General features: G+C 56.5%; 9 protein-coding genes across 9 annotated transcripts; 4 read left to right on the top strand and 5 right to left on the bottom strand.

The window, feature by feature from the left end:
- Positions 1-84: 84 nt before the first annotated feature.
- XDJ1 (uncharacterized protein) lies at positions 85-1,544 on the bottom strand (the record flags this gene model as incomplete). The annotated part of the gene is made up of 4 exons (XM_083197166.1): positions 85-177; positions 228-1,316; positions 1,386-1,444; positions 1,505-1,544. The coding sequence occupies 4 exons, from the start codon at positions 1,542-1,544 to the stop codon at positions 85-87; spliced, it is 1,281 nt and encodes a 426-aa protein (XP_083046634.1).
- A 1,379-nt stretch (positions 1,545-2,923) lies between these two features.
- On the top strand, positions 2,924-4,983 carry MSE1 (glutamate--tRNA ligase MSE1; the record flags this gene model as incomplete). The annotated part of the gene is made up of 5 exons (XM_083197165.1): positions 2,924-3,103; positions 3,159-3,269; positions 3,325-3,714; positions 3,769-4,029; positions 4,093-4,983. The coding sequence occupies 5 exons, from the start codon at positions 2,924-2,926 to the stop codon at positions 4,981-4,983; spliced, it is 1,833 nt and encodes a 610-aa protein (XP_083046633.1).
- Positions 4,984-5,474: 491 nt separating this feature from the next.
- On the bottom strand, positions 5,475-7,337 carry ACO1O0_007796 (uncharacterized protein; the record flags this gene model as incomplete). The annotated part of the gene is made up of 4 exons (XM_083197164.1): positions 5,475-5,495; positions 5,561-7,048; positions 7,116-7,265; positions 7,323-7,337. The coding sequence occupies 4 exons, from the start codon at positions 7,335-7,337 to the stop codon at positions 5,475-5,477; spliced, it is 1,674 nt and encodes a 557-aa protein (XP_083046632.1).
- A 2,937-nt stretch (positions 7,338-10,274) lies between these two features.
- CCS1 (copper chaperone CCS1) lies at positions 10,275-11,215 on the bottom strand (the record flags this gene model as incomplete). The annotated part of the gene is made up of 4 exons (XM_083197163.1): positions 10,275-10,801; positions 10,875-10,952; positions 11,011-11,140; positions 11,210-11,215. The coding sequence occupies 4 exons, from the start codon at positions 11,213-11,215 to the stop codon at positions 10,275-10,277; spliced, it is 741 nt and encodes a 246-aa protein (XP_083046631.1).
- Positions 11,216-11,731: 516 nt separating this feature from the next.
- MRPL23 (mitochondrial 54S ribosomal protein uL13m) lies at positions 11,732-12,348 on the top strand (the record flags this gene model as incomplete). Its single annotated transcript, XM_083197162.1, has 2 exons — positions 11,732-11,752; positions 11,824-12,348. 2 exons carry the CDS (start codon positions 11,732-11,734, stop codon positions 12,346-12,348), a joined length of 546 nt encoding a protein of 181 aa, XP_083046630.1.
- A 410-nt stretch (positions 12,349-12,758) lies between these two features.
- ACO1O0_007793 (urate oxidase) lies at positions 12,759-13,706 on the bottom strand (the record flags this gene model as incomplete). Its single annotated transcript, XM_083197161.1, has 2 exons — positions 12,759-12,865; positions 12,923-13,706. The coding sequence occupies 2 exons, from the start codon at positions 13,704-13,706 to the stop codon at positions 12,759-12,761; spliced, it is 891 nt and encodes a 296-aa protein (XP_083046629.1).
- Positions 13,707-15,084: 1,378 nt separating this feature from the next.
- Positions 15,085-19,405, top strand: ACO1O0_007792 (RICTOR family protein; the record flags this gene model as incomplete). The annotated part of the gene is made up of 3 exons (XM_083197160.1): positions 15,085-16,037; positions 16,093-17,593; positions 17,645-19,405. 3 exons carry the CDS (start codon positions 15,085-15,087, stop codon positions 19,403-19,405), a joined length of 4,215 nt encoding a protein of 1,404 aa, XP_083046628.1.
- Positions 19,406-19,924: 519 nt separating this feature from the next.
- THI20 (trifunctional hydroxymethylpyrimidine kinase/phosphomethylpyrimidine kinase/thiaminase) lies at positions 19,925-22,229 on the top strand (the record flags this gene model as incomplete). The annotated part of the gene is made up of 11 exons (XM_083197159.1): positions 19,925-19,977; positions 20,081-20,265; positions 20,357-20,439; positions 20,516-20,912; positions 20,990-21,149; positions 21,215-21,365; positions 21,427-21,492; positions 21,552-21,660; positions 21,752-21,964; positions 22,051-22,130; positions 22,191-22,229. 11 exons carry the CDS (start codon positions 19,925-19,927, stop codon positions 22,227-22,229), a joined length of 1,536 nt encoding a protein of 511 aa, XP_083046627.1.
- A 175-nt stretch (positions 22,230-22,404) lies between these two features.
- On the bottom strand, positions 22,405-23,868 carry ACO1O0_007790 (uncharacterized protein; the record flags this gene model as incomplete). Its single annotated transcript, XM_083197158.1, has 4 exons — positions 22,405-23,058; positions 23,113-23,132; positions 23,193-23,460; positions 23,524-23,868. 4 exons carry the CDS (start codon positions 23,866-23,868, stop codon positions 22,405-22,407), a joined length of 1,287 nt encoding a protein of 428 aa, XP_083046626.1.

The raw sequence follows: 23,868 nt of genomic DNA, 5'->3' as shown, positions 1-23,868 counted from the left end.
TTATGCCGTCTATCGAGTGATTTCAAGGCCATCGTCACGTCATTACCCTTGCTGGCTTCTAAAACCGCTTCTATTCCGCCCCGTTCATTGCGTCTGGCACTGCGCCTGGCCGTCCTCCATGTCCTCTTCCTCTTCCCACTCGCCGCCGAAGCGGGGGTCGCCCGAGTTCTCGCCCATCTATTACAGTCAGTCAGGTCCAACAGTGGGTCGGAGGATGGGTTTCTTACCGTTTCAATGTCTGCATCGTCTTCGTAGTCGACCTCATCCACCTCGTCGGCCTGGATGGGTGCGGGCGGCGGGGGAAGCATCTTTTTCAGGGACTCGTAGGCCGCGTCGTCCTTCAGCCATCCATCCTCGGGGAACTCGATATCGACCAGCAGGTACAAGTCGCCCTTAGCCTCGCCCCTCTTCTTCGGCATACCCTCTCCCTCAACCTTGAGGCAGTCGCCCGGGCGGAGGACCTTGCCCCGCGGGCGGTTTATCGCGATACCTCGTCCGTCGAGGTGCTTGAGCACAGTGCGCGAGAATCCGGCCAGCGCCTCACTGAGCGAGACCTTCAGTTCGGCCGACAGGTCGTAACCGAGGCGAGTAAAGACGTCGTGAGGTTCCTCGACCAGCGTGAAGATAATATCTCCAGGAATCTGATCGGGGTACTGATCCGCCTCGCCCTCCAGGATGATGCGCTCGCCCTGCATGGAGCCCCGGGGAATGTAGATCTCGAGCGCCTTCTTCTCCTGCACCGTGCGCTTGCCCTTGCACTTCTTGCAGCGGTCCTTCTCCTTGAAAACGCTGCCCGATCCCGAGCAGTGGTCACACAGGACCGTCTCTCTGCGCATCATGCCGGGGCCAATCTGCCGGATCGCCTCCACCATACCATGGCCCTTGCACCGGTCGCAAGACGCCGGCTTGGCCTTCTCCTTGCCGCCGGACCCCTTGCAGGTGCCGCAGACGACTTGCTTGTTCGCGGCAAACTTGACCGTCTTGCCCCGGTAGAGCTCCTCCAGCGTGACCTTGTACTCCTGCTCCTCGTTAGGCCCCTTGCGAGGCCGCCTAGGGCCACCGGGTCCAGCGCCAGGGCCGCCAGGGCCGCCCATGTTGAAACCGAACATCTGGGAGAGGATATCGTTCAGGTCGACCTCCTCGCCGCCGGGCCCGCCCCTAGACTTGTCGAAGGCGGCCATGCCGTGGGTATCGTATAGGTGGCGCTTGTCATCGTCGCTAAGAATCTCGTATGCCTGGGTAACCTCCTTGAACTTGATCTCGGACTCGGCGCGCTGGTCTTCGGCGACCTTGTCGGGATGGTATTTGAGAGCGGCCTGTGACCATGTCAGTCTTTCGCGTCCCTAGAAGCCCTGGTAAAGGTGCTTGGGGCTGGGGTCGCGAACCTTGCGGTAGGCCTTCTTGACCTCTTCTACAGAAGCACCCTTATCGATAGAGAGCACCTCTGAGACCCTTCGCGTTAGCCAACGAACAGCGGCGGAGGATCAAACGCTCGTGGACTTACCGTAGAGATCAATCTCCTCTTCCATGGCGAATCCGTCCATTTTAGGCAGTGTCTGGCGATAGGTAGGTTCCAATAGTCGGTGACTTTGGAAAGACGATCTGCGCTCAAGACGTTTGGAGGAAAAAGATTTCGGTGAGGCGTAAGGCCGCTGAACGGGGGAGGGTGGATGGTGGGGTCAGCCACTCGAAATGTTGGCGGCGCTGAGCAACCGCTAAAAGATCGCCTCCAACGATGCCTATTTGAGCCCGCTAAAGTCCGCAAAGCCCAGCAGCTTAGCCAAGATCGTGGAAATTTCGCGAAATTCGCTGACTAGGACGTTGACACACGTCGCGCGAGCAGCTCACAACGGCTATACCCAGTTAAGGTAGTTGGCTACTAGTAAGGATAGTAGGTACAACACTTTAGCACTTTAGCGTCCTGGCTGGGTACATAAGTTAGCGTCGCCGCTCTTGCTCACGCTGAAATCACCCATGTCAGTGATGCTCAGGATTTAGATCACCTCTGCGATGCATTTCCCTTCGATACGATGCACCAATCTCCCATTCGGATCCAAAATGGCCTTGCGTTTAGTATCAAGGGTGTAGAAGATGATTACCACTTGGTGCAGCGACACGAACAAAATTGTATCCATGATAACAACGGACGGCCACAGGGGTCCCAATGGGTGCGTGTAACAACTTGACTGTCTGCTGCTGGCTGCTTGAGCTTCTTTGAAGTCTGACGATGACGGTACATATTGCTTGACACGGTAAAAACTCTTTTCCAACTGGGCCACGTGCAACGAACCTGTACAGCTATTACGCTTAGTCTTCAGCCCGCCATGAATGGTTCATGCGTAGTGCACGGGTAGTTCTCCCCACAGTCAGCCCTGGTACAAGGAGCTGAATCATCACTACCAGGAAGTTTGCTTTTGATATGTCTAGTTCTGATGTATCTTTGCATTCCCTCGATAGTCTTTAGTTGCTTCTACGCGTACCTACGTAGTATGCTAGTCTAGGCGATTCAGTTGTAGGTGGCGTGGCGTAACGCTTATCTTATCGGAGCGCCACGTGTGGCGTGACCGCGACGCGCCTCAAAATTTCCCAGTTCTCAGGGATCTCGCCATTTTGACGCTCTCCTGGAGTATACGAACTTGGGATTAACGTATTCTGCCCCCGGGTCAACATGGCCACGCTACCAGCAAGGTCGCGGCTCACGAGGGCCCTCCGTTGCCCTCAATGCCGCCAACCATGGCTTCCTCAACGCCGTTTGTTCAGCCCTTCAGCATTAGTCTTATGGGACCCCATGATTGCCGCCAATCTTAACAAAGTCATTCGAGAAACTGAGAATGAAAGAATAAACCGTCCAAAAACTCGTCAGATACGGAATATAACGAACCCTGAGAAAGGGCGGCTGGGCAGCGGCCTTGACAGGCGGCAGATGAAAAACCAAAGTCTCGTCTTTGGACAGACAACAGAGAAGCCCATACGCACAAGATTTGCTCCATCTCCCACAGGCTATCTTCACTTAGGCTCTCTCCGGACGGCTCTGTTCAACAACCTGGCTTCGGTTGCGTCCAACGGAGGCTCTTTCATCCTCCGTATCGAGGACACCGATCAGGTGGGTCCTCGGGAATGGACGGAGAGAGGGCGCTAAAACTAATCCACGTCGGTAGAAACGTCTCGTCCCTGGCGCTGAGGAGCGCATCATCGAGGATCTCCGATGGCTCGGACTTGAGTGGAGCGAAGGGCCTGATTGTGGCGGACCACACGGCCCTTACAGACAGGTGAGTGCGCTTCTGGGCGTCGTGTTGACATTAGGATTAATCAGTTCCCCTCTAGTCGGAGCGTCTTGAGATTTACAGATCTCATGTCCAGCAACTCATTGACAAGGGTTACGCATATCGTTGTTTCTGTAAGGGGGAAGACCTCGAGAAGCAGAAGCTCCTGCGTCACGAGGCCGGCCTATCAACCTTCTATCCCGGAACCTGCCGTTCTGTCGAGGCCGACGACGCCAAAAAGCGCGCCGCTGCTGGGGAACCCCATACAGTACGCTTCAGGGGTGATGCGTTTGGGATCCTTGGACTGAAGGACGCCATCTACGGACGGTTTCAGAAGAAGGAACCGGAGGAGGACTTTATCATCCTCAAGACAGACGGATACCCAACGTACCACCTAGCCAACGTCGTCGACGACCACCTAATGAAGATCACCCATGTTGTTCGCGGAGAGGTTGGTTTGCCTTGACAGGACTTGCCCGGGATTTACATGCTGACTCGATAGTAGGAATGGCTCATCTCGACGCCCAAGCACTTGGCTCTGTATAAAGCCTTTGGTTGGGACCCGCCAACCTTTGCACATCTTGGCCTACTTGTCAACGAAGATGGAAGCAAACTTAGCAAACGCAATGAGAGCGCTGATGTCTCCAGATACAAGAAAGAAGGCTATACTGCCATGCCGATGCAAGCCTGGCTTGCAAACCTCGGCTCTTCCTTCGTGCCTGGCTACAGGGCCATGCCTCGGACAATGGACGAGGTAGCAAAAGCTGTGGGCCTCCCCCCTCGGGTGCCAATTTGCCGTGACGAACTCGACTACTAACGTAACCCATAGTTGACATTTAAGTTCACCAAGGGCGGCATCAAGCTGAATCCAGAGAAGCTAGACGGTTTCGAAGTCAAGTATCACCAGGCCATGATAGCGGACCCCTCGCTAGAGCTGTACGAGAGTGAAAGCAAGATCATCGAGGACAAGATCCTGCGCCCCGTGTGGGACGAAGTGCAGAGGCTTACCCCTGCTACTCAAGGGCCCTTCCGAGGCCATGCCGGTGTCATGTGGGAGGGCGCGAAGACTCTTGTACCGATGCTCCAGTCCGAAGATACACGCATGTTGTACCTCCGCCGCATCTTCGAGGCCATGGAAGGCCGCTACAAGCATCGCGGCGACATGCTGCGGCTAGTCCGAGATCACCCCTATTACTTCTGGCGTGTCCCGACAACGCTCTACAAACGCGGTCTACTAGACCCTGGAGACCACCTTCAACTCGTCATCAACTCGCTGTTCTACGTAACCGGGACCCATGCCTTTTGGGTATCGGGCGACAAAAAGATGCTAGTAGATGAGATGAAGCGCCACATATACGGCGCCGCCACGGACCCAATCGCATCTGAACACATTTACCGTCAACACCGTTTTGTGGCGGCGGGTGACCACAATGTTTCCACACACGATGCTAGTACCATGTTCGCCATATTGGGGCACGAGGAGTGGCAGCATCGCGTCAAGGAGGTTGCCAGCAAAGCCGAGCTCCTAAATGAGAACAGGTTCGAGCTGGCGCAGAAGTGGTTGGACGAGGCACATAAATGTGATCCAGAGTGGGTGAATGCCCTCACATGCCAACTGAGTCAGAGCATTGAGGAAGCCGGCCTCAGACAGGCCGGCAAGCAGGAGAGCGTCCAGCAGAGCGTACAACAGACCGACAGTAAGGAGAAACAAACACAATAACGCTCCGATTTGTGGCTCTGACGGCAAGACTTGCTCCGTCGGCTACCGCGGATCTAATATCTTACACTTTGTAAATTACTATAGATAGGTAGAGGTGGACAAATGGGGAGTGTAAGTGGAGGGCCATGTACACTACATCATAGGGTCAGGATAACATAATATTATAGCGACCTTTCATTGTGAGAAGCACATCATCTGCGCTGACCAAGTCACCAGGAACAATCATACTCTCAAGAAGTACAATAAAAAGGAGACTTTGCAGTCTCTCTCTATCCTCCTCTTATCTACCTAGCTAACTAAAAACAAAGTTTTTGGACGGTGTTACAAAGGATTAAAAAAAATGATGCTAGTTATGGTCGTGAAAGCTCCAGTAAGTGAGGAGAAGTAGTATAGTGATAAGAACCATTACGTCGTTAAGATGCCAGATCGCGTTAAAAAAAACCAGTAGGAAAATCAAAGTCCGCTGAGGTTGTGTGGGTATATCCATCCGTCTACATTTCAAAAATCCAAATCTATACACACAAGTCAGTAAACTGCGTTCTTTCAGGCAGCCCGGGTGGTGGGGGGTTGGACTTACATCCAGTTTCCCTACTTCTTGCCGTGTCCTCCTCGCAATCGCCCTCGAGCTCGCCATGGCCATATCCAGGTCATCCTGATCTCCCATGGTGATCATATCCCCATCAGGGATATCCTCATCACGAATCTTGATCTTGAACCTGCGACCTGCGAGGCCAAACTTGTCACGCACTCGGTCCAGGAAATCCGGATACTCGACGGCTACGCCGACCATGATGTAGCGTACGTCGTCGGCAGCGTGGGCCTTGACGCGGATCTTACTCACGGTAGGACCGCGACGGGAGCGTGATGATGATGAGTTGGACGATACAGTAGTTGGGACGGTGGGGCGGCGGTTGGACAGCATCTCAAACTCGCCTTCGTCGACAGAGCCATCATCGTAGTCGGAGCCAGCGAGATCGTCGTCTTCCATGTAGCGCTGCTGCTGGGGTTGTCGTGTCCTCTCCTGTTGGTAGTTCCTGTTGTTGCCCCTGGAACTTCGCTGCGGGGGCGCTTGGTACATGTCGTACACGTCGGCGGGGTAGCTGTTACCCTCCTCCTCGATAGGGGCTGTAGGTCGGCGATGTAGCGATGGGGCCCGATCACGCTGAGAGAATCCCATTGCGGTAGTTGTAGACGCGGACCGGCCCAGCCGGGGTCGTGCATCGGGCGGAGAAGGGGCCTTTTCGTATCGGCGGTTGGAATCTTGGGGTTGAATGTTGAGCTTGGCGAGCTGGGGCTTCTGGCTACCTTGTCCATTGACACTCCCGCTGCGAACGGAGGCGCCACGCGAGGGCTGGCGCTCGTTCTCGGGCGGAGGAGTCGGGGGGAAGACGTTGCGGTTGACTGGGGGTTCGGAGGCTTGTCGCCGGGAGGAGAGGCCAGGCTTGACGAGGTTGCTGGCGCCAAAGGAGATGTTGTCCGGTGGGCGGTCGTCCCTAACTTCTGCCCTAAAAGACTGGAAGAAGTTAGCCATGGTTGGAAGGGGCGAATGGGAGGGTAGGAACCGTACGCTCTTAATCTCAGGGCCGGCAAACCCAGTAAAGACATTGTGGCGATCTGACGCAGCAACCAGCCTTGCCTTGCCCAAGTAGTCCTTCGTCTTGAGGTTTCGAACTTTGGCCTCGTTTGGCCGATATACAACGCCGACGGGGATGGAGAAGACGGTGTAACCATCTGCCTCGTCGCGAATCGCCTCGTCGATCACGTCGTGGTCCTCCACCACCTTCTCTTTGACGGCATACAACAGGTCCTGCATACCCGGTTCCTTCTGCTGCAAGTACACGTAGCACAGCCCGCGGTTGAAGAGTACTTCGCACGAGTAGAGCTTGAAGAGGAGACCTAATTGGGCGTAGTCGATCATAGTGTTGCCGCGGAGGTAAAGAAGAGTATCGTTGAAGTTGGCGAGAGCCTCTTCAAAGTCGCCGAGCAGAAAGTTGGACACGCCCTGCTGGAAGTAGGCGACGGCAAGGTACTGATCTAATCGCACGGCGCGCTGGTAGCACTCGACCTGTCGTGGCATGGTTAGTCGCCTGGAGCCCATCGACTTGGTCGTACTTGGGAGCAGCATGACTTACAGCTTTCTCGTGCTCGCCGAGGGTAGCATGAATAACGCCCATGTTAAAGAGGATCTTGCTCGTATCGGCAATCTTGTCGAACTCGGCAATAGCATCGTCGAACTCATTGTTATCGTAGCGCGCGAGCGCGGCAACCCACGTCTCGATTTCCTGTGCGGTGGTGAGTCTCTGGTGCTCTCAGTGTGCAGTGTGTTGTTGCTGACGAACCTGCTTCAACGACATGGCTACTGCCGCTGCGCAGTTCTCGTTTGAGCCCGGCGCAAAGCAAATAAAGCAGAAGTCGGTCGCTTCGAAATGATGAGAAGATAACAGCGTTTCCCAGTGCCCAAGAGAGGAGCGAATTTTCTGAGACAGAGAATCTGCAGGTCGGGCAGCGAGCGACGCAGCTTCCAGAAAGCAGCAGCTGGGCGCTTAAAAGAGCTTCGACGGGCACCTGGACTGCCTCTGGCTGCTGCAACGCTTGGAACCCTTCTGGATGGGGGCGGGACCGGGACGGGGACCGGGATGGGGCGGGGTGTGGCAGTGGCAATTGGCCCAAGCACAGGCTACTCACAACGGCCTGGTGGCTTGGCAGACAGTCGGCGGCTCCAGAGATTTGTGTGTGATGCCAATTGGCAACGGCTAGGGATGGCAATGACCGGGGCGGCCGATCGTCGTCCTCAGGAGCTAGTCTCTTCCAAAACTGCCCGCCAGTTGGCGACGTACTATGTATTATGGCCGTCCTGATATCGTCTTCAGGTGTTGTTGGTTGGGTTCGAGAGATCAAGAATGAACCACGAGGCTCTCTCGCGGCGGTCGAGCCAAGACTGATTACCCGATCTGAATAAGCTGCAGTATATTTTTGTAATATGCTAATAATGCGAGACCGAGATGCTGGCTGTGATTAAGACCTCGCCTAGCAGGACGAGCGTCGGGGCCAATGATGTGTGTCTCGCACGGCAAGGAACGACAAGACGTTGGGGAGACTATCGAAAGAGCCAAGGTGACGATGGCCTGGTCTTGCAGTAGTATGAGGAGATTAACAGCAGACAAGCAGCCAAAACAGCCAAACGAGTGGATGACAGTCAGTCCCGGATGAGGAGAAAACGAGGGGATTCGATGCAGAGAGAAGCCAGCTCTGTCGAGAACAGGTGATGCCCAGGACGAGCAGAAAATTGGGCTAGTGGGTATATCACCGCCCAATTCTCATGCAAAGAGCATCACACTTGCCCTTCTTCTTCAGTCTCTCAGACTCTCAAACTCGCCTTGAGTCCCTTGGCTGGGGGTGCAGGGGTTTGTTTCTCTCAAGTCGATGCTTCGTCGCAAGTCAGACCCCCTTGCCACGGCAGCGATGGAAGAAGCTTTCCGGCATGCAGTGCAACGGCATTTGGCCGCCCGTCCTTGAGAAGCCTGCGATAGTGGCCATGGTTTTCAAGGTTCTCGCTTCGCATTTGCATCTTCCTCAACCCCAGATATCAACGGCAGCGTGCCTGAATGACGTGCATTTAGATATTCGCACTGCCAACATGCTAAACCAAAGCTTTTGAGAAATCGGGTATCGTACTTTTCTATGTGTTCAACCAATCGTCCGACAGTCAGTCATCCTGATGAATTGAGACATTGCTCGTTGCACCTGCATCCCGCCACCTCGCACTGATTGGAGATGGACAATTGGACGTGCAGCCAGGTTGCCAGGGACGGAGGGAGCGACAGGGGGGGGCAAAGAGCCCAGCGCGTGCGATCTTGCCCGTCGTTCAATGGCAATGGCCCATGATGGGTTGCATGGGGCTCCTCCGCATGGTGCGACCTGCATCTGGTCTCGAGGGTGCACCCATGACGTCCTGCCATTAAGCGCCCGCCCCAGTTCCTCCCCAGATGCTGGTTGACGCAGAGACCATCGTGGTGACCGCCTCATTGACATTGTGGCTCGTGATCTTCCATGAGGTCTTTTCTGCCCGAGAAACCCTGGATGGCGCAGCTGAGCGAATTGCGATGAGGGGAGTCGTATCATCACACCGCAATCCGCTGGCAAGGAGCGAAGGGGGAGGAGCGATGGACGGCGAGAATCAAGGTGGGGCCATCGATCAACCTTGCGAGTTGACAGCCTGGGACGGAAAGAGCGACGCCACAAGATGGTCCAGAGCTCGACTCGACTCAGATCGGCCTCAGTGTTTGATTCAATGGTCTCTGCCAATCTGCCAAGATGGACTCTGCCTCCGGTTTTTGACCTGTGCAAGCCCGTGGCCCATCCCGAATGCCACTTTTCAGCTTCTCGCCCATCACCAAAGTGATTGGATCTTAGCTCTCCGTTGGCATCAGAAACGTGATATCACCACTCGTATCACGGTATCACCTTCAGCGCTTCCCAGCTTATGACCTCCCATGATGCACTAGTCAAGCCTCATTTGCCAGTTCCCAGCCCCAACGGTCGCATGAGTTGGCCAACATGTACATGGAATGGGTCAGTGCCCGGTCCCTCGGGGCCGTGCAACATGGCGAAACCGTTGTTGTCTGTTGGTCTGTTTGAGGACCCCAAGGCCCCGCTGCATGATTCCATGCAACAAGGTAAGCGATACCGGCTTCAGTGCTCACCTTAATTCTAACTTAGTACTCGTACTAGTGCCCACGGGGCCCACCGTGTTCCACGTGGGATCACCGATAACCCTGTCCAAACTCCAGAGCACAAGATTATCACCAACATGCTTCACCCTTGTCAGTACTCCACGAAATAAGTACCTCTTTCATAATGGGTGGCTGCCCTGGCCACGAACTGCGATCTCTGCCCTGCGCCAAATATTTGGCTTTAGTAGGCCAACTCGTAATAACTGTAACGATCACTATCCGGCAACAAGTCTTTGGCTTCGGGATGGCAGTCTGTAACCAGTAGCCCAAGTAGACATGGCTTGTTTAGCGAGATGAAAGACATCGTTTACTATTCTCTAATCTTTACCCTCGTTATTCATATCGACAGTCTAGTCTTCCTCGGAGCTTTCCCAGCTCGTTTGATTACCGAACCACATGTTTGTACTAATAACGAATATCGTCTGCAGAACAATTCAACTGGGGCCTGCTTGTAAAGACATCGACGCTCGTGGCAATGATGGCAGATGCGGCATCGCACAACTCGTTTCCATGTTAATTCATCACGGCATGCTACATCCAATATCAAGAATCCACTCCTCACAACATCCCTTTAGCCACCTCGTCCTTGCGCTCCTCCCACAGCGTCTTGCCCGTACACGAGCATACTGTCTTGTCATTGTCCCAAACACCAGCGCTCCGTGCAATCACACCCACGACTGTGTTCTCGTCATTCTTCAGCGGGCCCGCCCCCTCATCCTGCCTCGTCAGCACCATGGCGTGCCCAATAGTCTCCCAGATGTGGAACGGATGGTCCACAAAGGCAGAGCCCCGTCCTGCCTCATCAACCTGCACCACACCAAGCGCGCCTTTGGGCTCCTCGCCCTCCTTGGGCGTGGTCCCCCACCACACAGGGCCTGCGGACTCGGCGCCGTCCTTGAGATCGCCGTACTCGCGGATCGAAGCGTGGTAGGTCCCTGGTGCGACTCCCCTCACTGTCAGGTCAACAAGAGTGTGTCCGGAGGCAACTTCGACCATCCGTGCAAGGCCGCGGACCTCACGGTCTGTGCCCTCATTCTGTGTGCACCGCTTGTCCACAAACGTCTCGAGGATGCTGACGGCAGCGCCTAGACTCGGTTAGCACACTTCGAAGCAGAACTCCACAGATTATACGATGGTCCATAGCGCTTTGCAACTCACTATTCGATGCTCCTGATCCGCGGAGGATGGCGTCCCTCCCTGTACCTTGGATTGCCTCGACGATAGCCGACGGGGCAGCTGGGGAAAGTGTCAGTCTCAACCACACAATCGTGCAGAACCTCGGCGCATGACTTACCAGACCCTTCTACAGAGATGAGTTGGTCCTTAACATTGCCCTCCACCTTGGTGATACCGCCCAGGCTGTAAAGCGAGTCTGAAACAGATTTGACGCAGCCCTCGCACGAGAGGGGTACGGCGAAGAGTGTCTACCGTTTGATCAGCAACATAAAACGTCGGAGACCAGATGAGAAGCTTACTTGAAATGAATGATTTACAGTCATCTTGTTGACAGGGATATATTGTTGCCCAGGCACTGACGTATCCGAGGCAATGGATGGCAAGACTTCTGCACCGGTTTGGCGTCGTCGTAGATAGGAATATGTCCCGTATCCAGCTAGTAAACCGGACGCTAGTGTAATCTTCCACGGAGTTGCGAGTTTAAATGCCATATGTAAGAGTCATCGTTTTGAAAAAGCCGCTCCTACCTCTTCTCCACGCAATTGCTTTGAAATCCGCCCGCGTCCATGAGGTGGAGTTGGACCGACAGCTCGCGGTGGCACCCGGTGTGGGGCCCCTCGGAGCTCCGCGACTTCACGTGACTGGAGTCAGAATGTCGCGGCTGACTCAGCATCGAAACTTTCGAGCATGCAGCACGAAGACGAAGGAGCATCGTGACCTGGTTACGACGACACGGCACAACCACAGCCCTTAATTGACCTTTCGAAACGTCGCTGGGGCCTTGCCGAGACGACGGTGAGAGTGGCGAATGAGGGACTGATCCCTCGACCTTTTCCAGCATGTCTCAAAACGTTGGGCTGGTAAGCCATCCCCTGAAGTTGCGCATCACCACCATCCTACTCCCTCTGGCTAACCCATTGCAATCTCACAGACCCGACTGGCCTACTCGCGAGTATGGCACCAGGTCTCCGCCACGAAGCCCCATCCCACGCTGTCCACCAAGACCGGCGTGGACGTCACGCCCCCCTCGCTGGGCCGGCTGGCGTCGCGCATCGCCGTCATCCTCATGGGCAAGCACAAGCCCATCTTTGACCCGTCGACCGACTGCGGCGACTACGTCGTTGTGACCAACTGCGCGGCGCTGCACATCACCGGCCACAAGTACTACCGCAAGGAGTACCACCGGCACACGACCCGCCCCGGCGGGCTCAAGTCGCTGACCATGGACGCCCTCATGGAGGCCCACGGCGGCAGCGAGATCCTGCGCAAGGCCGTCCGCGGCATGCTACCCAAGAATAGACTGCGCGACCGCCGCCTCGCGAGGCTCAAGGCGTTTGAGGGCGACGCGCACCCGTACAAGCAGAACCTGATCCGGTTTGGGGGCAAGGTTGTCGGTGGGCCTGGGTGGGAGGAGGCCGTCGAGAGGATAAGGCAGACGGACACGAAGAGGTTATAGAGGAAGCATTGTAAAGGGGACGGGGAGAGGTTGAGAAAATTTTATGTACTATTTGTATTATATGCTCCGCGAGATAAAATGGGTTCTTGCTGGGAAAGTGTATGAGGAAAACAACAGGGCATTATGAGCATTTCCTTGGGTACCCGAGCAACAAAGCTTTCCTCATCATGCCCGCCATCAAACTGAGAATTTCAAGAGGTAATACGGTTGATTTCATATCGAAGTCATCATTATTTGCTAGTATGTACGTATTATGCGCCAAGTTCGCCGAAGCCCAGGTTCCCTAAAATGCACCATCCTGTGTCTCACATGGGGTGTCATCAACTACAGCCTAGCCCGGGTACCACTCTGGTCACTACCGCAGACCAAATTAGCTTCAAAGGGGTTCACAAGATCTGCGCCGTGGGGACTTACGAGCGAGAGACCTCGCACTTGATGAGGCCGTTCGGGCCGGATTGCGGGGCGTACACCTCGGCGTCCTTGCCAGTGTTCTTGAGACCCTTGTGCCAGCTCAGGTCTGTCATTCTTGTCAGCTGGTGCGATTCAGAGAGAACGGGAAGAACCGCCAACTTACCAACTTCAAAGTAGTGCTTGTTAGGCAGCGAGTAGGTGACGTTGTCCACGTCAGGGACGGCGGCCAGGATCTGCTCGCACATCTTGTACATGGTGTTCTGGACGCTGGCGCTCTCGTCCTCGGCGAACAGCTTGAGGGTGATGCTGCGGGCAGCCTCCCAGGCCTTGTCGAACTTGGGGGCGGCGGCCTGGACGGCCTTAAGGTCGGCAAAGTTGGACCACTTCCAGGTCGAGTCGACGTCGGTGGAGAGGATGCGGTCCCAGGTCTCGGGCAGGGTGGTGAACTCGTCGCGGACGAAGCCATGGAAGGCGGAGCCGGTGCTCTTGAGGACGGTCAGGCCCTGGATGCCGCTGGCGATGGCGATGCCTTCGGCGCGGCGGGCGGTGACCTCGACGGCGCGCTTCTCCTCGCTGTCGCGCAGGAAGCTATGGGGATGAGGCTTGCCGTCAATGTCCATGCGGGTCCAGCGGTGGGTGACGACACGGACGTGGGCGGCATGAATGTGGGAGTAGCGCTCGATGAAATGGGAGGCGACGGTGGAGGCGAAGAGCTCCGGGGGGGTGACAGAGGTCTGCTTGGCCAGGATGTAGATGGTGTTCTTGATGGAGTCGGTGGCGACGACGACGCTGTTGTCGGCCTTGGTGTAAGAAGGGGTAATGTCGCCCTCGAGCAGGCAGCAGACGGTCATCTCGACGACCGACTGGGTGCCGGTGGCGGCGTCGCGGTGGACCTTGTAGACGCGGACATTGTCCTTGCCATAGCGAGCGGCGGAGACGTGAGGCATGTTAGGATGTTGTGAGGTGAGGCGAAGTGGTGGATGAGTGAGTGAGATGAGAGGTTCAGAGGTGGATGTATGAGAGCGATGGGCAGGGTTGCCGACAAAGACCAGACCGTGAGACACCGGGAGAGTGATTCAGCAAGAGGATGCAGAGTGCGGAGAGGGACAGGAAGGGAGATGGATGGGGATGCAACGTGAGATATATGAAGGGCAGGCGGTTTGAGGTGACTTCGCGATCGCCGGGCTCCGTCGCCCCGGTCAAAGACGGAGGCAGGACGGCAGGACGAGGCAGGTGGTCGGTCCCTGCAGCTACAGGCTGGACTCGCTGGAGGCTGTCCGGAGCCCGCCGAAGCCCTCCCAGCGCCGCCCACCGATCCAGCAATCCAGGTGCCCCCAGTCGACTAACTCGCCTTATCTGCCGGCCCAGATCCATCCGGTGGTATTCCATGAATCCATTAGTTGATGCCATGAGCCCTGGGGAGCCCTTGCGTCGATTCCATTGGTTTGCTGGCTTTTTGCTACAATTGCCCATCCGTAACATTAACCATCTGGACTGGACATGGCCTGACCCGTGAGGCATCTGGGGCACTGGGGAAGCTTCTGGGTTCCACCCAGCGAGGACCGAGAAATTTCAACCGCCATGAAAATCCAGCCCATGCGTCCAGTCATGGTATACACCTTCCATGTAGCCCAGAGCATGGCATGATTTTGAAGGGGCTTTCTACAAGCTGACACCACCAATGCAGCAACATTGAACGGGGGGTTTCGGAGATCTGCGAGGCCGTCTTATCTCAGATGCATACGACGTCCGCCAGCATCAACCCGAAACGGGAAATGCCAAAATGTCCCCAAAGCTGTGGCCTTGTGGATTTCATATGGATTTGACATGTTAGTACGACGTATACTGGGCCTCTTGGACAAGATTACGTACAAACTCCGTAGTCGCAAGTTAGATGCTGTCGTAGCTCAAGGCTCACGCCAAGACCCTGGTTGCCCGGGTGCTCCTCCATTCCCCCCGTGGTGAGCCACAGCTCCAGCCTCACGGTACGTACTTGGCTATGCCGCTGCGCAACCTCAACTGTGGCCCCCAACCACAACGAGCTTCAACTCCACCTCCAATCCATGATACGATAACGACAACCGCGACCCAAAGGTCCCAAAGGTTCCCAACCACGCATCGCAACCCTCCGACTCGATCTAGCTACTCCGCTTGACAACCATCCACCACCCTCGCTCCCACACCGCATCCGAATGGGCCCGTGACCCCCGCCAACCGAACCTCCCTCGCGCACCACCCTAGGTACCACCGCCCTCGAGCTCGCAGACGAATGCCCCAAAACCACACCAGGGCATCGTCCCAGCCGGTGGGCCCTACACCGTCGCCATGGTGGGCTCCTCCTCGACGCCGACTCAAAAGGTCATGACGGCCCAGAGCCTATCCTCGTCGCAGCAGAAGCCCGGCCGCTCCAGCTACGACCGTGATGGTGGAGGTGGAGGAGGTGCGGGCGGTGGCCTGCAACCCCCCGGCAGCCTCGTCACCGCGGGGAGGAATCCGTCGTCAGCGTCCTCACAGCGATCGGCCGGCAGCTTCGCCCCCGGCAGCTTCAGCTCCGAGCTGCGCAGCCAGATGACCTCGAGCCGCGCGGGGAGCCGCATGGACGTTGGGTCCACGTACCCGGGCAGCATCATGAACAAGGTCGACGAGGACGACTCCGAGGCCGCGGCCGAGCAGGCCATCCTGGCGCTCAAGGACCGCCTAAACCGCGAGTTGAAGATCCGGGAGGGCAGCGAAAATATGCTCGAGGCTCTCCACGCCAAAAAGGCCAAGCAGACTAAGGAGCAGCGCATCAGGGTCGAGGCTGAGCTCAGTGCGAGCAACTCGCGCATCCAAAAGCTGCGCCAGCAGATCTCGGACACGCAGCGCACAAAACAGGCACCGCGACCCACGACTCCCACACGGAACCGCGACCGCGACCAGTCCAACGGGCTTCGCTCGCCGCACAGCGTCTCCCGGTCCGGGGTTGGGTCCGACATCGATGAGTCGTCTGAGAGTCCGACATTTGCGCTTACAGAGCTGCTCCAGGCTCTGGAGGTAGAGGGCATGATGCCCGAGTACTACGTGAGCCGCGCAAATCAGCTCGTCGATTTGTTCAAGCGCCACCCCACGCTCAAGTACGATCTGGTGTGGTCCGTGTTTGGTCTGCGCATGCAGGTCATGTTGCTGAGCGAGAGCCGTGAGGTTGCGGCCGCAGGCTACCGAATGACGAGATACGCCATTTCTGACCGTGATTCTTTGAGGACCATCAGGAGCCTGAACACTGATTTTCTAGTTATCCGGTAAATGCCCCCTGGCACATAGCTCCCAAGAAGAACCCTAAGCTCATGACTTCAGATCCCTCAGCAACTACCGCAAGGCGGACGTGGAGCGGGAGCAGGCGCTCAAGTTTGTCCGCGCGTTTCTGGACGTCAAGGACGGCGTCAAGGAAATATCCCGAGCGATTGTGCGCACGATAGTGGCCGTCGCTGAGACAGGGGAAGATCGCAGACCAAACATGCAAACATCCGACCAGGATGCCGACCGCCTGCGGCCAATCTGTATTGAGACATTGGCCGAAATCCTAGTCCGGGATCCCCGTCTATTGCTTGCATCTGGCGGCATGGGCCCGCTCTCTGAGGCTCTTTCAGAGGGGACGTACAAGGCTCCTGAGAGTCTAGCAGCCGCATTTCTGTTCCTCCTCGACACCCCAAAAAGGCGCAAGTACGTGCAACCTGGGTATGGACTTGAGGTGCTATTCACTGCCTTCACAGACCATCTCGTTAGCAACGAGAACGTCTTGAAGCAGAACTCTAAAGCCATCTCCACTGCACTGAAGTCATGGTCTGGACTCATGACTCTAGCCATGTATGACCTCCGGTCCATTCGGTCACTCATAACGAGTATGGTCCTCCCAAATGCCACTATCAGAGAGACAGTGCTGGACTTGTTCTTCTCGCTGCTAAGAATCAAGCCGCCTGCGTGGGCAACGTCCTTCCTAGCAGGACGCAGGCTGACGACGTACGGCCGTGTGGCGAACCTCAGGTCAACGGGCCTCAAAGAAAGAGGGGCTACCCAGTATATCGATGAGGAGGGCGGGGAGCAGAACTTTGTAGAGCACTACACGGCACTTTTACTCGCCATCTTCATCAAAGCTGGACTTCTTCAGAGTCTGTTGCAGATGGCACAGTCCGAGGAGGATCCCATGCTAAAACGTAAGACGACGCTCCTGATAGGAGAGGTGCTGAAGTTGGCCAGCCGCCTGCTGCCGCCTTCCTGGAACGCCGAGCTGCAATTGCTTCCCGAGCTCTTCACTGCCGCAGCACAATTCAAGAGCGATAATCATTTTGTTGCATCGGGTATTGTCTACCAGATCAGCAGCGTCAGCCGGACGCTCTACAGGAGTGCCCCGTCCGGCTCGATAGCAGGGGCTCTACCGTCGAACAACAGCCTGAACGACCTGGTCAATATAGAAGAGCAGCCCAAGGCCAACCCCTCGGTTGCATTTCACGACACCACGTTCCGCCAGCTCCTCGTCGAGTCAGGCGTTCTCAACCACTCCAACTGGGGGAAATGGAATTGGGACGTGATCCTTCGAATTGTCGACGGCCCACTGCAGATTGGGAAGCGCCTGGAAGAGGCAATCAAGGCGTCCAAGTTTATGAAGAGAATTATGAGCTTCTATCGACCCTTCAAGTATAAATTCGCAGACAGCAAGAACACGAGGGGCACCCAGAAGTACGTGAGGGTCGGGTGTGCGCTGATGCACTCTCTCCTTCAGTCGCCAGAGGGGATCAGGTGTTTGGCGGATAGTAAGCTGCTGAGACAGATTGCCGAGTGTCTGGCTCAGTGTGATCCGGTACTGTCTCAATAAGGACGAAAGTGCAACTCAGATGCTAACCATGTACAGACAAGCGGACTGACGGCGCAATTCCCCATGTTCTCCAAACAGCGACTAATCGACACACTAAGCGGCGGCTACTTCCCCATGCTCGGAGTCCTGAGCGGCGACCCTCGGGGTCTTCAGCTCCTAGAGCGATGGCGCATGTTCAACATGATGTACCACATTGTTGACCTCAAGCAGCGGCCCGACCTGATCAAGCTTCTTCTATCCAATTTTGACTACAGTGTCCAAGGCCACCCCCGGGTTCTACTGTCGAAGGCCCTGACAGCGGGGACCAAGGACATACGCATACATGCCACGAATGTTCTTCGAAAATACGCCATCCGTCCAGTGCCCTCCATCAACAATAACGGGGGCATGAATCCATCTAAATGGGCTATCCAGCATCTTGTCACGCAGCTGTATGATCCAGAGGTTGACGTGTGTGCAACCGCCATCAAGATTCTTGAGAAGGCATGTAACCGAAAAACGTGCCTGGAGTACATTGTTGAAAGCCGGCCATCGTTGGACCACCTGGGTGAGATTGGTGCACCGTTGCTTCTTCGATTTCTGTCCACCTCGATCGGGTACCACTATCTAGACGGCCTGGATTATATCAGCAACGAGATGGACGACTGGTTTCTAGGTCGAAACGATACCTACGTGAACGTCATTGAGGCTAGCCTAGCAAGGGACTTCCTCGTGGACCCTGATGATCACGCCAACCGCATAAGTCTATTCGACGATGACGAGGTCGAGGCCGATTTCCACGACAGCCATGTCCCGCCACACTTCTACAGGGAGCTCACTCGCACCCAGGAGGGCTGCAAACTACTGAGCGACAAGGGCCATTTTGAGGAGTTTGTCGCCACCATTCGCGCCCATGGTATGCAGTCCAAAGACCCAGAGCTGGTTACCAAGGTCAAGGGTTGCCTGTGGGCTGTCGGAAATGTAGGGTCCATGGAGCTGGGTGCTCCTTTTCTAGAGAGCAGTGACGTGGTGGAGCGGATCATGACCATAGCAGAGACCCACGAGGTCATGAGTTTGCGAGGCACTGCATTCTTCGTGCTTGGTCTAATTTCCCGATCGACACACGGGTTAGAAATCCTGTCGGAGCACGGATGGGATTCAAATACGACACCGATGGGCCACTCGCTAGGCTTGTGTATACCCAACGACCTATCGAAGCTCCTTTCCATGGTGCCCTGGAAGGCCGAGACTATCGCTAGTATCTCAATTCTCGATACCCAGCGCACCATCCAGGACCCGCCCGCAGTTCGGCCGCCGCGGCCGCCGCTCGACCCGGGTGAACAGCCGCCGCCACTGATCACCGAGGATGAAATCAACAATCGCATCCTCGAGCTCATCGTTGACCTGGGCAATATGGTGCTATACAAGAAGGCGCTCATGGAGCTGCAGAAGCTGAAGCAGCGCAAGCCCACCGCCTTCCACAGCAAGGAGTTCTTCAAGCTGGTCATGGGCCTCATGGAGTGGAACCACTACCGGCTCGGTGTGAGGCGGATGGTGATTGACCTGTTTGACAAGAGCGTCATGCGGCTAATTGTCTTTGAGGATGAGGACAGCGAGAGCAGCGAGGACAGTGAGGAGGAGAGCGAGGAAGAAGAGGCCGGTGGTGAGCGCCTCGGGATTCACAGAAGCAACGGCAGGGGAGGGGGCGGGGACGAGAGCAGCTCCGGGGATGACCGCACAGAGAGGCAGAGGAGCATCAGCGAGCCGACGGATATGAGGGCCAGCATGGCCCCGGCGCCGCTGAACATACGTCGATGACGACGGGCTCCAAATCAACACGGAGCTGACATGAATGTACTACTATACGAGACCAGAAGATCAACTAACTCATGACGAGCCCCTACAGAGCGGATGACGGGTGCGACTGGAAAACGGGGGGGTTGGTCCGGGAGTTTTAGCTTATTTTTGTTCCGTCTGAGCGAGGAGTCGTCAATTTCGTGATATTTCGGGCTGAAGGGGGGGTGGAGGGGTTTGAATGCGGACTTTCTTGTGCAAATACACTGGTGCGTTGGATGAGAGCCTACCTTAGTACGTGGAATAAACAGCACTTTTCATGTCTGGATAATTCCAAGCCCTTCTGTAGTGCTCGTAGTACTCGTACGTATTACCTTATGATGTAAATCGCGCCGGCTGTAGCCGCCCCACCGCGACCTGGAGCCAAGGGAGAATTAAGTTCCAACTCAACACCCATTGAACGCAAACACGCAAACATCGCGAATCCATCTCTCATCACTTTCTCAGCACCGAACGCCCACCATCGCCCAAGACATCATCGTCATGGCGCCGGGCAGGGTGCTGGTCATAGCCGGCTCAGACAGCTCCGGCGGGGCGTGAGTGACTCTTGTCTTCCCCCACGATGAGCCATCATCTCATCGCGATGGCCATCGCCATCACCATCGAGTGAGCAAGCAGAGCTGACTATGGAACTACGAGCAGTGGCCTCGAGGCGGACCAAAAGGTCATCGCGGCGCATGGATGCTACGCCATGACGGCCACGACGGCGCTGACGGCCCAGAACACGCGCGGCGTGCGCGACATTCATCTCATCCCGGCTGCCTTTGTCGAGAAGCAGATTGAGGCGTCCTTGGAGGACGTGGGCGCAGATGTGGTCAAGACGGGTGAGTAGTGCTCTCTCTCTCTCTCTCTCTCTCTCACCACTCCTTCTTTATGAGATAGTATGGCCATGGGTGGGACTGACCAGCTAGCTAGGCATGCTGGCCTCGGCGGATACGATTGAGATGGTGGCCAAGGTCGTGGCCAAGCACCACATCCAGAACCTGGTGGTCGATCCGGTACGGCCCCCACCCCTATTCCCCCTTGCCTGCCTAAGATCTGAAAAGCAACTTTTGAACTGAGAGGTGTCTACAGGTCATGATGTCGACGTCGGGAGCCACCCTCCTCCCCCACGAGGCCATCCGACAGCTCATCAAGCACCTCCTGCCGCTCACCACAGTCCTCACGCCCAACATCCCCGAGGCGGCCCTCATCCTCCGGGAGACCGGCGCCGACCCGGGCGAGATCCGCTCGGCAGCCGACCTCGAGACGCTGGGGCGAGGGATCCAGGCGCTGGGGCCACGGTGGGTGCTCGTCAAGGGCGGGCACCGGCCGTTCCGCCGGCGGGACATGGCCGTGGGCGGCGAAGGTGAGGATGAGGAGCAGGTCGTGGTGGATGTGCTGGTCGGCCCAGGCGAGGGCGATGTCGTGAGGGTGGAGAGCCCCTGGCAGGACAGCACGAGCACGCACGGGACGGGGTGCTCGCTGGCGTGTGAGTTACCCATGCCGATATATGAGTATTGGCCAGACGCCGTGGGGCAGACACTGATCTTTTTTTTACGTCTGCAGCGGCGATTGCCTCGGGCATGGCAAAGGGCTCGGCTGTCCCTGATGCGGTGAGGTCGGCGTGTCGGTACATTGAGGCGGGCATCCGGACGGCACCGGGGCTGGGAGGCGGTCATGGGCCATTGAACCACTTCCACTCGACATACACCCTGCCCTTCTCGCCGTACGTTGTGCTCCTTTACTGGCTGCCAGCTTCATAGTGCTCACTCTCGACTAACGATTTCTCAGGGGCTATTTTCTCGAGTACCTCCTCTCGCGGCCAGACGTCAAGGATGTGTGGCACCGGTTTGTCCACCATCCCTTTGTTATGGCCATGGGCGACGGCACGCTGCCCATAGAGTCCTTCAAGGGCTACATGGTGCAAGACTACCTCTACCTAGTGAGTTTTGCATATCCGGCTCCAAGATGCCACCAGTGGTCCTTCTGACAAGGGGGCACAGATCCAGTTTGCGAGGGCCAACGCTCTAGCTGCGTACAAGGCACAGAATATGGTGGACATATCGAGGGTAAGGGCCATCCGAGATGATTCTTCTTGCATGGGACAACAGCGCTCATCGACCTACAGTCCAGCGAAATCGTCAGCCACATCATGACCGAGACAAAACTCCACGTAAAGTACTGCGAATCGTTCAACATCTCCCTCGCCGAGATGCAGACCACCGAGGAACACCAAGGTCAGTTTTTGTCTTCCACCCAGCTTGGCAACTTCCAAACTCATCCCCTCCCCCCCAAACAACCGGCAAAACTTGACTGACTGCCCCAAAGCATGCACCGCATACACCCGCTACGTCCTCGACGTCGGCCAGAGCGACTGGCTCGCCCTGCAGGTCGCCATGGCCCCCTGCCTGCTAGGGTACTTTGCCGTCGCCAAGATGCTGCGCGACCACAAAGACACCCGCCGCGAGGGCAACACGTACTGGGCGTGGATCGAGAACTACTTTGCCGACGACTACACCGAGGCCGTGAGGCTCGGGTCCGGTGCGCTCCTCCTCCCTTTTTCTCAGTTCTCTCCGTTCCGACCAAGACACATCGAGTTGGCTTGCTAACATTCATTGGTGGTTCAGAGCTGCTGGAGAAATATGCGGTGGAGCTATCGCCGTCGCGGGTGGAGGAGCTGGTCAAGATTTTCGTACACGCTACAAAGGTAAGAGGAGCCCCTTGCCCCTATCGCCCCCAAGTGTGACGGCTAACCGTGATGTTATAGATGGAGATTGGGTTCTGGGAGATGTTTCCCTATAGATAAGGCTCAGTCGACCAGGCCAGCCGAGACTGAAGGACGGAAGAGAGACACACAAGTCAATCCCGTAAAGACGGATTTAGGGACTGTACATAGACACCCCTATATTGCAGTGACCTATGGACAGAAAATAGGCTTAATTATACACACGCGCACACACACACATCCCACAGCTCACGCGCTACGTCGCATACCCAACGCCCTGCGGAGCGACCACCACGCGCCTCGCCTCCTCCCCGTCTGGCATCATGAACCCATACCCCTGCTCCGGGACCGGCGGTGGTGGGACACGCTGTACACGGCCATTCTGGTGCCGCACCCATGAATTGACGGTACGGAATCGTGGGGCTGAGGAGGCCTCCGAGGACTCGGTGTAGACGGTATCACGATACAGGGCGACGGGCGGAGGAGGGGGCAGATCCTCTTCGGGGCGGCGTTCGGTGGGTGGGGCCCGCCGCTCCGCAGGAGCCATGTAGGTCCCATTACCGAAGGCGGAAGAGAGGGGAGTTTCTGTGGGGGAATCGGGGGCCTCGTCCGGGGAGGGCATTCCCCCATTGCCCTGGTGAGCATCGGCGGGGTGCATAGTGGTGGCGGTGTTGTAATACCCTGCCTCGTCGGCGTGGATGGTCCTCATCTGCGGGACGGCGGCGGGGGGAGGCTTGTTGGGTAGATACCCGAGCAGGTCGTCGTCGTTTCCAGGAATAAAACGCGGGTCCCTCTCATCCACGTAGGGATCATGCATGTTGAACCAAGATCTGCTGCCAAAGCGAGTCTTGATGGCGGGTACATGGGCTAGGAAGCGCGCTCTCCGGCTGCGTTTTGGTGTTGATACCCCCTGTAAACGATCACGTCTTCGTTTCAAAAGCCTATAGAGCAACCACATGGCCACTCCAATACAGACCACGCCAGCTAGGGAGGAGTGTCAGCGCTTCCAACATCATCCCAGTTAGAGCTGTGTGAACAACGTACCGACAGAGCCCACGACAGTCAGGGCCGTTTCGACAGACCTGTGATGGCGCTGGCGGGCCGTCAGGGCGGCATCTGCCGGGGCATTGCCATCTGGAAATGAACCCGTGCTTGAGACTGACAACGGGCCTGTGGCTGTCCCAATGTGTGGGAGACTAGTGCCGGAACCTCCCACTGCGGAAGTAGAAGTCGGAGCGAGAGTAGACGACTCATCCTCAGATTCGGAATCGGGTCCCGAGTCGTCGGAGTCCACCGCCGGCAGTAGAGGAGGCTATGAAGTGTGAGCTTTTTGATAGGCCCATAGTCTAATACAGCATACTACTATAATACTTACAGGAACATTCCCTAAGGACGGCGCAGGAGATGGCCCCACGCCATCGGTAACCGTCGCCGAGATAATGGCCGGGGCGCCCGACAGCTGCACAGATGTCGTCTCCGAGCTAGGGACCGTCTGGATGCCGACGCCAAAGGTTGAAGTGACTGTAGGGATCTCCCGTCTCGCGCCATGTCGACGTCTAGACCTCCTCTCTCGATGTCTCTTCTGTGTTTCTAGCTCAATCCCTTCATCACTGTCATCACCCGTCGTCCAAGGATGGGGGGCGGGTGTGCCAGCACCAGAAGCCACGCCTAACATCCCCAATGAGAATCGTCCGTCTTTTTCATCAAAAGCGGGAGCCAT

Source organism: Amphichorda felina (assembly GCF_050947745.1).
Source record: "Amphichorda felina strain 45539 chromosome Unknown scaffold_8, whole genome shotgun sequence".
NCBI classification, from domain to species: domain Eukaryota; kingdom Fungi; phylum Ascomycota; class Sordariomycetes; order Hypocreales; family Bionectriaceae; genus Amphichorda; species Amphichorda felina.
The sequence above is the reverse complement of the archived record's forward strand: the minus strand, read 5'-3'. Positions and strand labels throughout refer to the sequence as shown.